This window comes from Arvicanthis niloticus, unplaced genomic scaffold (assembly GCF_011762505.2).
Source record: "Arvicanthis niloticus isolate mArvNil1 unplaced genomic scaffold, mArvNil1.pat.X pat_scaffold_73_arrow_ctg1, whole genome shotgun sequence".
Taxonomy (NCBI): domain Eukaryota; kingdom Metazoa; phylum Chordata; class Mammalia; order Rodentia; family Muridae; genus Arvicanthis; species Arvicanthis niloticus.
In genome coordinates, this window is record NW_023046343.1 from 4,057 (window position 1) to 16,806 (window position 12,750).

Below are 12,750 nucleotides of genomic sequence, written 5' to 3' on the forward strand. Positions count from 1 at the left end.
CGGAGATGGGTTTCTATGCCCCTCGAAGGTGGCACTGCCTACAGCTGCACGCATCACTGAGCTAGACTGGGTGAGCCCTAGCCATCCGAGCCCCAAGTCCCTGCAGTGCAGCCTGCGCTATCCACTTCACTCTCACCTCCTGCAAGCTGCTCTGCTCCACAGAGGACGCCCACGTGGTTGCTACGGAAAGGATGGGCGTTTCCCCTGATTTGTGCAGTGGTCAAAGGTCATCCTTTCAAGTCCCTTTCCCGTTCTGTTACTGTTGGGTGCCGACTTTTAGCAGAAAATGGCTATCAGCTTGCAGCCATCTTGAGCCATATACCCTGAAATGAGATTTGAATTACAATCGCTACAACAGCTGAGAACACTCTGATAATCTTGGTTTAGATACCTTGAGATTAAAGGTGTGTGAGATTATAGAGATCAGAGTTAGAGCAAGCCCTAAGGCATGATTAAGGTGTAATTAGAGGCGTGGCTTAGAAGTGAGACATATAAAAGGCAGAGACAGAACAGATCAGAATGAGACGATAGAAGACATTAGGAGACTATAGAAGACAGAACCAGAGATCAGAGAATATAGACGGAGATCAGAGAATATAGAGGGATCATCAGAGACGAATCTCTGACATTAGGTAGAATCTGCTGTCACCCTCGCTCTTGCTGGAACCTTGACCCACAGACCGGAGCAGCAGCTTGGGCCGGGATACAGTGGCCACCCAAACGTGGGTCGGCCCGGGCCTCAACATTTTGCCTGGGCTGCAACATTATTTTGGCCGGACCCAACGTGGGGCTAGTGCGGTCCCAACAGGTTCCGGAATCTAGTTTGTTGTGGGCTGGCTCTGCGGTGAGGGCTGTTTCTTGAAGTCGGTTTCTGAAGTCCAGGTGTGGGCCAGGGTCGCTCGTTTTCCGCTGCTGCAATCATGGCGGCCTCCACAGCAGCCGGGAAACAGCGGATTCCTAAAGTGGCCAAGGTGAAAAACAAATTGCCTGCGGAGGTACAGATAACTGCTGAGCAGCTTCTAAGAGAAGCTAAAGAAAGAGAACTCGAGCTCCTCCCGCCTCCACCTCAGCAGAAGATCACAGACAAAGAAGAATTAGAGGATTACAAACTACGGAAAAGGAAGACTTTTGAAGATAACATAAGAAAAAATAGAACTGTGATTAGTAACTGGATAAAATATGCACAATGGGAGGAAAGTCTAAAGGAGATTCAAAGGGCTCGATCCATATACGAGCGTGCTTTAGATGTCAACAACCGGACTATTCCACTCTGGCTGAAATATGCAGAAATGGAAATGAAGAACCGCCAGGTCAACCATGCCCGAAATATCTGGGACCGTGCCGTAACAACTCTGCCACGAGTCGACCAGTTCTGGTACAAGTACACACACATGGAGGAGATGTTGAACAATCCTCCTGGTGCTCGGCAGGTGTTTGAACGCTGGATGGAATGGCAGCCTGAGGAGCAGGCCTGGCACTCCTATATCAACTTTGAGCTGAGATACAAAGAGGTGGAGAAGGCCCGCACCATTTATGAACGCTTTGTGCTCGTGCACCCTGCTGTGAAGAACTGGATCAAGTATGCTCGGTTTGAAGAGAAGCATGCTTATTTTGCTCAAGCTCGGAGAGTCTACGAGAGAGCGGTTGAGTTTTTTGGGGATGAGCATATGGACGAACACCTGTATGTGGCCTTTGCTAAATTTGAGGAAAACCAGAAAGAATTTGAAAGGGTACGAGTTATCTACAGATATGCCCTGGATAGGATTCCAAAACAAGAAGCCCAAGAACTCTTTAAAAACTATACCCTCTTTGAGAAGAAGTTTGGTGACCGGAGGGGTATAGAAGATATCCTCGTGAGCAAGCGGAGATTCCAGTATGAAGAAGAAGTGAAGGCTGATCCACACAATTATGATGCATGGTTTTGATTATTTACGCTTGGTGGAAAGTGATGCAGAAGCTGACACTGTGCGGGAAGTCTATGAGAGAGCCATTGCCAATGTGCCACCCATCCAGGAGAAGAGGCACTGGAAGCGCTACATCTACCTCTGGATTAACTATGCACTCTATGAAGAGCTGGAGGCCAAGGATCCTGAGAGGACAAGACAGGTATATCAAGCGTCTTTGGAACTAATTCCTCACAAAAAGTTCACGTTTGCCAAAATGTGGTTATATTACGCACAGTTTGAAATAAGACAGAAAAATCTGCCATTTGCCAGAAGAGCTCTGGGAACTTCCATAGGCAAATGTCCAAAGAACAAGTTATTCAAAGGTTACATAGAACTGGAACTACAGCTTCGAGAATTTGACAGATGCAGAAAGCTTTATGAAAAGTTTTTGGAATTTGGACCTGAAAATTGTACGTCATGGATTAAGTTTGCAGAATTAGAGACAATCCTTGGTGATATTGAGAGAGCTAGGGCAATATATGAATTAGCCATCAGCCAGCCACGCTTGGATATGCCAGAGGTACTTTGGAAATCATATATTGATTTTGAGATTGAGCAGGAAGAAACTGAGAGAACAAGAAACCTTTACCGACAGTTTGCTTCAGCGAACACAGCACGTCAAGGTATGGATTAGTTTTGCTCAGTTTGAGTTATCTTCTGGGAAAGAAGAAGGAAGTGTGGCTAAATGCAGACAGATTTATGAAGAAGCTAACAAGACCATGAGAAACTGTGAGGAAAAAGAAGAGAGGCTTATGTTGCTGGAATCCTGGCGAAAGTTTGAAGATGAATTGGAACAGCATCAGACAAGGAGAGAGTAGACAAACTCATGCCAGAAAAGGTCAAGAAGAGAAGAAAGGTCCAGGCCGACGATGGGTCTGATGCCAGATGGGTAGAAGTCTATGACTACATCTTTCCAGAGGATGCTGCCAACCAGCCTAACCTCAAGCTTCTGGCGATGGCCAAGCTTTGGAAGAAACAGCGACAGGAAAGAGAAGCTGCGGAACAGTGTACCTTCCCCCCAACCATGAGCAAGCCTGAAGAGACCTTGGTTACCACAACAAGGTCAAGTGACTGGATCTAGGTGGAGTTACCCACCTTGGCTGCCCGGAACACAGAAGCAGAACTGCCCCTGGGCTTGCCTTGAGACATCTCTGACTGTGACCTGGAACGACTATGGATTATCCCACCCATCTGGAACCAGGAGGGGTTGTGGGTTGGGTCTTCCCCTTTAAATTGAGAGCTGCACATTAAAGCTTTGGGCCTTGATCAGAGAACTTTGTCTTGGCCTCATCTCTTCTTGCCCTCCAGCCCCTTTCATTCCCAGCCCCCCTTTCAGGTGAACCCAGTTGACTTGTGGCCGAGGGCGGCTACAATGGTCCCTCCTGAGATGGTTACAGACAGGCAGAGCTTGAACCTACCTAACTAGTTCTTAGAGAACACACTGTGCTAACTTTACAGCTAAGACAATAGCTGGGGAAACAGCAAGGTGGGTGCATGGCATAGAGGTGAGCACATGTGACCACGAGGGGGAGGAGCAGGAGACAGCACAGACAGAGCCATGTTCACTTGACAGAGTAGATAGTGCTGGGAGGAAGCCGAGTGGCCACATTTCACAGATTGAGCTGTCTAACCAGAAACATTGCAAGGCCAGGGTATGCAGCTGAGGAGCCATGGGACCAGCACCCTAGGGTCCTGCCCCTGCTTCCCCAGCCAAGTTGGTCTCATGGCCTGGCCAGGGTGGCCATCCCATCGTCCATAAGAGGTTTTCCAGAATCACTTCTGCTGTTCTAATCCTTTCTTTCCTTATAAACTTTACAGTCATGCTGGATGTAGTGGCTCACCCGGCATCCCAGCACTAGCAAGGCTGAGGCATGACGATTGTTACAAGTTTGAGACTCCCCTGAGCTACAGTTTGAGACTGTCTCCAGACTCTCCTCTGCTCTCACTCTCTCTAACAACCAGCTTGCTGATGTCAACTAAAGACAGGGAAACAAGCTGGCATTTTGATTACAATTTCATTGAGTCTGTGGATAATAAATACTATTTATTTTTCTTCTAGTATAAGTCTCATCCTGTTCCCCACAGACAAACCTGAGTTCAGTCCTGGTACCCATGTTGAAGGAGAGGACTCACTCCTACAAGTTGTCCTCTGACCTCTGTGGTGCATGTGCACACACCCACACACACTGTAGACATACATACATACATACAAACAGAGACAGAGACAGAGACAGAGACAGAGACAGAGACAGAGACAGAGACAGACAGACAACAACAACCAAACCCTGCAGAAATAGAAAACAGAGTGGAAAATTAATTCTTTTATGTATTGGGGAGACAGTCTTACTGTGAGGTTCAGGCTACCCTCAAATTTGCAATTCTGTCTCAAGTCCATTTCTGATCGTTCCAGTACATCCTTGGATTTCAGTGACCCATGGATGTTATTTATGTTGGAGCCCATCTGAAATTCTGGTTTGTTTTTTTTTTTTTTCTCCATAGAGAGCTTCTTGCCCCTCCCAACAACACCTCGCCTAGGGGTTCCCTGATCCTCCCTTGTGGGACTGATGAGGTGCCCAGTTATATCGCACTCCCTGCTGAGGGGTGATCTACCTGCCCTGGGATTGTAGAGACTATTTCTATCTCTGGCAAAGTGGTATGCTGCAGGCTCACCCCGTTCTTAAGATGGGGTCACAGTGGGTAGCCCAGAGCTTTGCCAGGGCCCTCTCCTCCTGGGCTCTGCTACATTCTTCTTCTCTCTCCAGCCTGTGAGGTTGCAGGGAGCCCTGCTTTTCAGACACCATTAGCAAGAGTCAGGGGTTCAAAAGAGGCCCTTGTTATTTCTTAGCTCCACGTGCTCCCCTGCAATCCTTCTTGGCTTGGTTCTCTAAGGCCGACCAGTGGATGTTTAAACTGTCTCTGTGCCCCAGTTTGTTGTTTGTGGAAAGAGAGTTAAATCTTGGACTTGCTTAGAAAAGCCCAAAGCACAACCCAGTGCCCCTTTTCCTGAGACTCCTGCCCTTTGTCAGTGGGCCAGGGACACAGGGATTCAGGCTTTGGGCCCCCTTCATGCTGGTGGCCATCTGAGAACACAGGGTGGCAGGTGAAGCTACGCAGTAGTCTCTTATTACTCATGGACCCTGGATCTGGTTGTGGGGTTGGAATTATTTTTTTTTACTCTCCTCACTAATCCCTGCTGTTTTCTTTCCACATCCAGTTTCTGTTCCTCTTTACTTTCCACCCTGTGGGGAACAAAGCCATGGCAGCAGATAGGCTCCACTTCTCACTGTGCACCCCAGTGACCTGTTGCTCACTCCAGACCTGAGCAGGCATAGGGAACATGGCCTGTAGGGTACCCCTAGATGTGTGGGATGGGCACTTGGGTACCAGCACTCCCCGGGTTTAGCCTGGCCCCAGGGCCTTGGCAGGAGGGAAGAGGTGGTATGTTGGTATGTTAGCTGGGGACATGGCCACTAGTTAGTTATGTGGCCACAGGCATCGTGCACCTCACCTGTGGAATGACTTAACCCTCTCATGGACTGGGGAAGCCAGCAGCACTCTTAGCCTAGCCTAGGCAGAGCTCTCATGGTTGGAAGGCTGTCCTGAAAACCTAGGACTTTCTGAGGGACCACAGTTCAAGACAGAGTGGGGAAATAGCTCTTTCTTCTGTGCCTCTGGCCTAGGGTCTGTCCACTGTCCACACCTACCTTAATTAAGCCCAGTGACCCATCAGGAACTCTCAACTTGTTGCCCTGTGGGGTAGCCAGGTCCCCTCTTCCCAGGGACAGTCCTCTCTCTATTTGATTTGGATTTGATGAGCTGCTGAGCTGGGAGACTGCCTGCAGGTAGTGGATAAAAACCTGGGCTCCTGCTGGGGAAATTCTTGTTTCTGGGAGTCCACACCCCTAGGTTTGAGGATTTTCTAGTTGCATTCAAAAGAGCTGTCAGGGTTTGAGCTTTGTGAGTCTCACCAGCATGTGAGCAGATCATGACATATGGTTAAGCCTTGTCCCCATGGCCTTTATGGGCCACTCCCATCAGGTGTCAAACAGATCAGCCTCTTGTGTCTCCTTTGTGTTGGTCAAATCAACTATAGCCTCAGGCCCAGAAGCCACCTTCTGGAACCTTTGTATGTAATATAAAGCCCCGCACCTGCACTTTTGAACACAGAGAGTGTCTCTCTCTGTCACTCTTCTCTGTCTCTCTGTCTGTCTGTCTGTCTGTCTGTCTGTCTGTCTGTCTCTGTCTCTCTCTCTCTCTCTCTCTCTCTCTCTCTCTCTCTCTCTCTCTCTCTCTCTCATCTTCATATCACTTGGCCCAGTATACACAGACCCTTTCTACTGAAAGTGATGGACTGTGTGACCTACACTGGCTGTAAGACTTAAAGGCTCTGAGGAGGTTTGGCTGGGTTAGGAGAGCTGGTATGGAGGGCTTTGTCATTGAGGCATTATGCAACCCAGGAGCTCTGGCTTAGCCTTGTTCTCAGATGTACAATCTCTACTGTGTGACCTCATGAAAATGGCATACCCTCAGTTCCCATTACTGTCAAATGGAGACAACCCAGTAGATGCTAGTGTCCTCAGTAACCATGGCCCAGTTTCTGAGGAACGTGTGTGTGTGTGTGTGTGTGTGTGTGTGTGAGAGAGAGAGAGAGAGAGAGAGAGAGAGAGAGAGAGAGAGACAGAGACAGAGAGAGAGAGAGAGATGGGGGGATGGTTAAGTTCTGTGCTTCCCTTTACTTGGCCACCTCCAGACAGGAGGAGGAAACGTGGAACTTGCACACGGGAAGCAGGCATCCCATCCCACTCCTGCACTGAGGTGTGCTTGTGCTCTGCTCTCACAGGGAACTCAGGCTTCAGAACTATGTCCCAGAGGGTGAAGACCTGAAGAGGTGTCGGGTCCCCCAGGCCAAACCAGTTGCAGGTACATGGACCTCTTTTCCCCCATGCTCCTTCCAGTCACCCTCAGAGAAGAGGTACCAAGTCAGAGAGAGCCGTCTGGGGCATTCACACACCTTCTCAGGGAGCATACATAAAAGGGGCAGGAGGGCAGGGAGGAGGCCCCTTGTACCTCCAACCTGGAGTGGGCCACAGGTCCTCAGGGCATGAGGAGTAGAAGTGACCTGAGATCCTTGGGCAGCAAGGCAAGATGGTGAGTCCTGTATTGCTGGGGAGAGGGGCAGAATGAAAGACCCCAGAGAGAAGCTAACCATAGAGCCTCAGGGGACAACCAGCAGCAACACAAAGGCCAGAGAGAGCCTTGTCCAGATTCCCCACTTTTTTGACTGAGGGTGACAGATGTAGGGTGAAGAGGGAACCTCCTAGTCACAGGAGCAGATTTATCCTTGGTCCTGAAGGATCTGGCTTCGTTTGGTTTTGAGACAGGGTCTCACTGTGGAGCTTACTTTCTGGACCAGGCTGGCCTTAAGCTCACAGACATCTACCTGCCTCTGCCTCCCAAGTGCCACCATGCTTATCCAAGAATCTTAGTTTTTAATTCTTGATACCAACTTTCCATTGTGCAAGTAATGAATGAGTAAATACCTCATCAAAAATTCAGAAGTTGCCCTATTGTTCGTTGCTACTCCTCTCCCTGCCCCATGGAGTAGTGGAGGGTGGTATGGGCACCCCACAGGGTGGGAGGGTGATGAGAAACTGGCCCTAGGCCTCTACCAGGAGGCTACCAGAACTTAAGTTTGGCAGAAGGAAGGAATGTCAGAGAAACACATCCCTGGTGACAGGTCTGAAGGCTGTCCACGTTGTTCCGTTTCAGGCATGGGTCCCCAGAAGGGGACACTCAGAGAGAGACCTAGGGACTTACTGGAGGTAGGAGGTGCCTGTCATGAGTCTGAGGTGGGATGAAAGGGAAGATAAGGCACCCAGACTCCAGCCATGCCAGACCTAGAGGCCATCCCTAGGATTTCCCTTTTAGTGCCATAGCTCCCATGGACACAGGCTCCTCCCATTTTGTATCTGGAAGCCTGAGGCCCGGGCCTTGTCCACTCCAGCTATAGCCTGCTCTATCCCTTTCTGGGCAATGGGGTCTGCCTTCAACCTAGGAGATCAGATGTCTTCCAGGGTTGCTGCTGAGTGGTGTCCCTCCTCTTCCCTGGGGCCCTTTTGGCTGTTAAGTCTGGAGGAACAGCTCCCACCCACCAGGCCTGTGTTGTTCTTTCCCCCTCTAGTGGAGGAGAAGGTGAAGGAGCAGCTGGAGGCTGCCAAGCCAGAGCCTGTCATTGAGGAAGTGGTGAGTACCTGGGAGGCCCCTCCCTGCTTGTGCTGCTTCCTTCTCTAGCTGTCTCTGTTCCCACCACACTAACTTCCTTGCCTGCCTGCACTTTTCTGCCTCTATGCCCAGTCTCTGCACTCCCTCTCAGGCTGGGCCTTGGCCCTGATGCATTGTCTCCTCTCTCCCTAGGACCTGGCCAACCTGGCACCTCGGAAACCTGACTGGTGAGTGTTGTCCATAAAGGCTGGCACAAGCTCTTTGGGGAGGTGATGGTGTTTGGTGCATGTCAGAGGCCTCGGCTGGGAGGACAGCCAAGGGACAGATAGGGAATAGGGACGAGCACTGCAGGCATAGCTCTGCCCAAGAGAGTCAGGGATGAGGGCTAAGTAAGTAAGGCATGAGACATGGGCGAGGGGCCCAAGGGATGAAAGAGCAGGCATCCTTTCGAGCCTCTTCTGTAGGGGGGAAAACTCACCTACTCTGGGGGCTCCGACTTAGCAGTGCACCCCTGTGTGCTCAGGATACCACAGTGAAGAGACGGATGGGCAAGCAGATAGGGCTTAGGCCTCTGTTGTAACTGTGAAGTAGGGAACCCAATCCCTTCAAGCCTGGAAGCCCCTCTGAGTGAGCTGAGAATATGGGTGAGGGAAGGTGCTGTAGGCACGTCTCTTGGTGCCTGTAGATCTGTGGGGTGGGTGACAGCACCTACCACAGTGCTTTAATTTGATGAAACAGCCATGAGGTGTATGCTGAAGGAACTGCAGAACTAGAGAACTCAGGCTGATTTTAGGAGTTCTGGAAGCCCCAGGAGTGGGGGTGGGAGGCCGTGGCCAGAGGGGGAATAGGGCTGACAGTTGGCCACCACAAGTTCCTCTCTGATGCTGACTCAGGGGACATAGAAGGGGGATCCCAAGGAGCCAGCCACCATTCTGTTTCAGTCTTCTACCTTGACTGAGTGTGTGGTAGGCGTCCCCTTCTCTCAGTTACCTCGGTGGAGTTAGGAAGGCTGATGGATGATAGGGTCCAGAAAAGCAGAGAAGGTAGCATCATGTTCTCCCCAGAGCAGCATCTCAGGCAGGATAAATATCAAAGCCCTGCAGGAAGATCCCAGGGCCACACCATGCTAACCCTTAGCTTCTGCATTTCCCCTCTCTCCTGATGTAGGGATCTGAAGAGAGATGTGGCTAAGAAGCTGGAGAAGCTAGAGAAGCAGACCCAGAGTGCCATTGCAGAGATGATCTGTAAGTGCACTCTGGCCAGTGGGGGCCTGCCCTTGGAGCAGTGACTTCAGCACAGACCTTTTCCACTTGTCTGCTCTCTCTCCATCCAGGTGAACGGCTGAAAGGCCAGGAAGACGGCCTGGCCTCTGCAGTGGCTGCCAACATTGAACCAGAGGCCTGTGACTCCGACTGACATGTTTTCCTATTTCATCTCTTCAGCACAGACATCTCCTCTGATGTAAATTGTGCTTTTTAACTTCTATAAATAAAGCTTTCTTTAATAGAGTCATGTCGCTTCTATTTTTCTAAAGACAGGCAGAGTTCTTGCAGTTTTGACATCAGAGAAGACCTAATAGGGGCTGGAGAGATGACTCAGGGTTGACTGACTTCTCTTCCAGAGGTTCTGAGTTCAGTTCCCAGCAACAACCACACGGGGGCTCACAGCCATCTGTAATGGGATCCAATGCCCTCTTCTGGTATTTCTTAAGACAGTGAATGTGTACTCAGATACATTAAATAAATTTAAAGAGAGAGAGAGAGAGAGAGAGAGAGAGAGAGAGAGAGAGAGAGAGAGAGAGAACCTAATAGTAGTCCCAGTATAGAAGAGTTTTGTAACCACTGACATTATTTTAGGAATTCTTCCAGGATCATTATTAAGAATTAAGAAATCATCTATTTGTGGGGCGGTGGTGGCCCATGCCTTTAATCCCAGCACTTGGGAGGCAAAGGCAGGTGGATTTCTGAGTTCAAGGCCAGACTGGTCTACAGAGTGAGTTCCAGGATGGCCAGGACTACACAGAGAAACCCTGTCTCAAAAAAACTAAAAAAGAAAATGAAAAGAAATTGTCTATATAGCATCACAAGACAATACATCTTCATTGTTCTCCAGAGATCTCCTCATTAAGTAGGGTTAATACCTAGTGATAGTTACATATATTTAATAACAGGAAACATATCAACAGCAGGAATCTTTCCTAAAAATGAATTTCTGATGGGCCTTACCTACCCTAGTTCTGTCATAAATTAGAATCCAAAGTGGACCCATCTCGGGAATGTCACCTGCTAGTTTCTAGCTTCTCCCAAGTTGGCTCCTGACAGTTTATTTTAGGGCTTCCTCTCACCCTAACTCATGAAGTGTGCTGGTCCACGTGTGTTGTGTTCCTTCCATATGGTGGCCCAGCTTTGGCAGACAGTGCCAAGGACTTAGGTCATGCAGTACAGTGCATGTGCACACAGAAGTTAGGACACCCAAACAAAGTAAATATAATCATTCAGATGACAGTTTTGAATCTCCTTGTGGCTGCAGATAACCTGGAATACCAGCAGTCGAGGGAGGCAGGGGGATCAGGGGTTCAGATCATCCAGCTACAGGCCAGCTTGAGGCTAGCCTGGGCCATAGAACCTTGTCTCAGGAAGTAGAAAGAAGGTGGTTGTTGGGGTTGGGGCAGGCAAGAGAAGGGAGAAGAGAGAGGAGATGTAGGGAAGGGAAGGTTTAGAGGCATTTCATGTGTTTTGCCTGAGTGTATGTTTGTAACTGTATCTCTGCCTGGTGCCCAAGGAGACCAGAAGAGGGCATCAGATGCCCTGGAACTGCAGTTCCAAATGGATATAAGCCAAGGGGAATTTACAGCCATGGAAGCTGAACCAATAGCCCCAAAATAAGTGTCTGTTTTATTCTCAGAGGAATAAGCAGTGCTATCCCTCTTTACACAACAAGAATTAGATGTAAGAGCTGATCAGAAACCCTGAAAATCAGCTCAGAGTGGCGTTACACACCTGTAAGTCCAGGTCTCTTAGATTGAGGCAGGAAGTTGAGGCCAGCCTGTGCTATGGACAGATGCTCTCAAAAGAGAACAGCCTAACCCCAGGTTGAAAATAAGGGACTAGCAGATCTCTGGTGAGCACAGGATTGGCAAAAAGTAGCAGAGACATCTGGGGTAAACTCGTTGCAATGGAGACTTAGACATGTGTTTTCAGCTACACTGATGTGCTGGGTTTAGGGATCAGGAAGGTTGGCACAGTGTGGTGGCAGACAGTGAGACCACTTTGGCCAGTAGTGTGTGTTTCCTCTGCCCCTTAGTGTCCTGGTGGACTGTTACACGTGTAGGCCAGGTGCCAGGCCAGGAATTTCATAGGATCACAATAGCTCATGTACACACACACACACACACACACACACACACACTTAAAACCATTAGGGATACGAGTCCCTGTGTGTGTCTTCCACCAACCCCCTGCTTCACCTTTCCATGGTGGCACCTGCATTCACCTCCGATCCCATTCACCACACTCACTGTCACTTAGCTGGCCATTAATATATCAGGGCTTCCACAAGCTTCAACAGTGTAAGGAGGCTAGGGGGATGAGAGTGATCTAAGCCAGGCACATCATCCATTACTGAAAGAAAGGCAGCAAGCCAGGCTTGCCCAGGGATGTGGGAGAGAGACATGGCTAATATACTGGCATCTTTTGGAAAGATCAGTAAGGTTGACTGCTGAACAAGACTGATATGGAAGACATAAGACCCAGGAATGAAACGAGAGTGTCATAGTCCACAGACATCCAAATATAAAGGCACATTACAGATTCAAGCGTGACAAAGGCTAGAGAGACGGCTCAGGGGTAAAAGTCAGTCCTTGCTGGGCAGCCCAGACATCCTGTGCTGGAGTCCTGGAACCCACGCAGAAGTGGAAGAACGTACTCCACAGAGTTGTCCTCTGACTTCTTTGTGTGCGAGTACAAGTGCACATGTGTACACGCACAGACACTCTACCCTCCAGACTATACCCCCAACCCCAGGCTAACGGGTAACTTTAGATCCTACTCATGTCCCAAGTTAAACCTCATCACATTCCCAGGAATTATCACCCTAAGAGAGCTGAAAGGCTGGGCCAAGTCAACAGCACAAGTGAACCCTGCCCATAGTCAAGTGGAGTTCCTTAGAGCTGGAACAGAGTCAGTCACAGCAGGATGGGCGGACCTCCAGCCTGCTACAAAACTGAGAGACAGGACATGCCCCATGGGAGTGCCTTACTCTGGTCCACTTTCACCCTACCCACCACACTGGGCTCCCCACCCAAGCAAAAGATGGTGAAGGCACACAGGTACTGCTTCTCTGAGAAAAAGACCATGAAGATGAGGCTGTGCAAGTACAGCCCCTCCACCAGAATCCAGTAGTAGTTGTTTGCCAGGAAGTAGAGGAAAAAGGTCACGACCACTAGGCAGCCAGCCTAAGAGACCAACCAGGGTTAGTTCCAGAAGGTAGAACCTGCATCTTATAGGCAAGGTTTGGTTTTCATTGGGGGTGGAGAGTAGGGGGGCCAGGAAGTTCACTCTAGGCTGCTGGGTTGGGACCAATG

At 49.5% G+C, this 12,750-nt stretch overlaps 1 protein-coding gene and 1 pseudogene across 1 annotated transcript; both read left to right on the forward strand.

Moving 5' to 3' along the window:
• Positions 1-917: 917 nt before the first annotated feature.
• On the forward strand, positions 918-3,078 carry LOC117702373 (crooked neck-like protein 1 pseudogene; annotated as a pseudogene).
• Positions 3,079-7,979: 4,901 nt separating this feature from the next.
• Positions 7,980-9,676, forward strand: LOC117702361 (coiled-coil domain-containing protein 12-like). The gene is made up of 4 exons (XM_034493555.2): positions 7,980-8,189; positions 8,361-8,395; positions 9,336-9,412; positions 9,502-9,676. The coding sequence occupies exons 1-4, from the start codon at positions 7,980-7,982 to the stop codon at positions 9,582-9,584; spliced, it is 405 nt and encodes a 134-aa protein (XP_034349446.2). The 3' UTR covers positions 9,585-9,676.
• Positions 9,677-12,750: the final 3,074 nt, after the last annotated feature.

Excerpts from the sequence above, each read along its gene's own strand:
- LOC117702361 (XM_034493555.2), top strand. The coding sequence starts at position 7,980 with ATGGGGTCTGCCTTCAACCTAGGAGATCAGATGTCTTCCAGGGTTGCT. Across the intron at positions 8,190-8,360 it reads AGCCTGTCATTGAGGAAGTG|GACCTGGCCAACCTGGCACC; the intron begins GTGAGTACCTGG and ends CTCTCTCCCTAG. Across the intron at positions 9,413-9,501 it reads TGCCATTGCAGAGATGATCT|GTGAACGGCTGAAAGGCCAG; the intron begins GTAAGTGCACTC and ends CTCTCCATCCAG.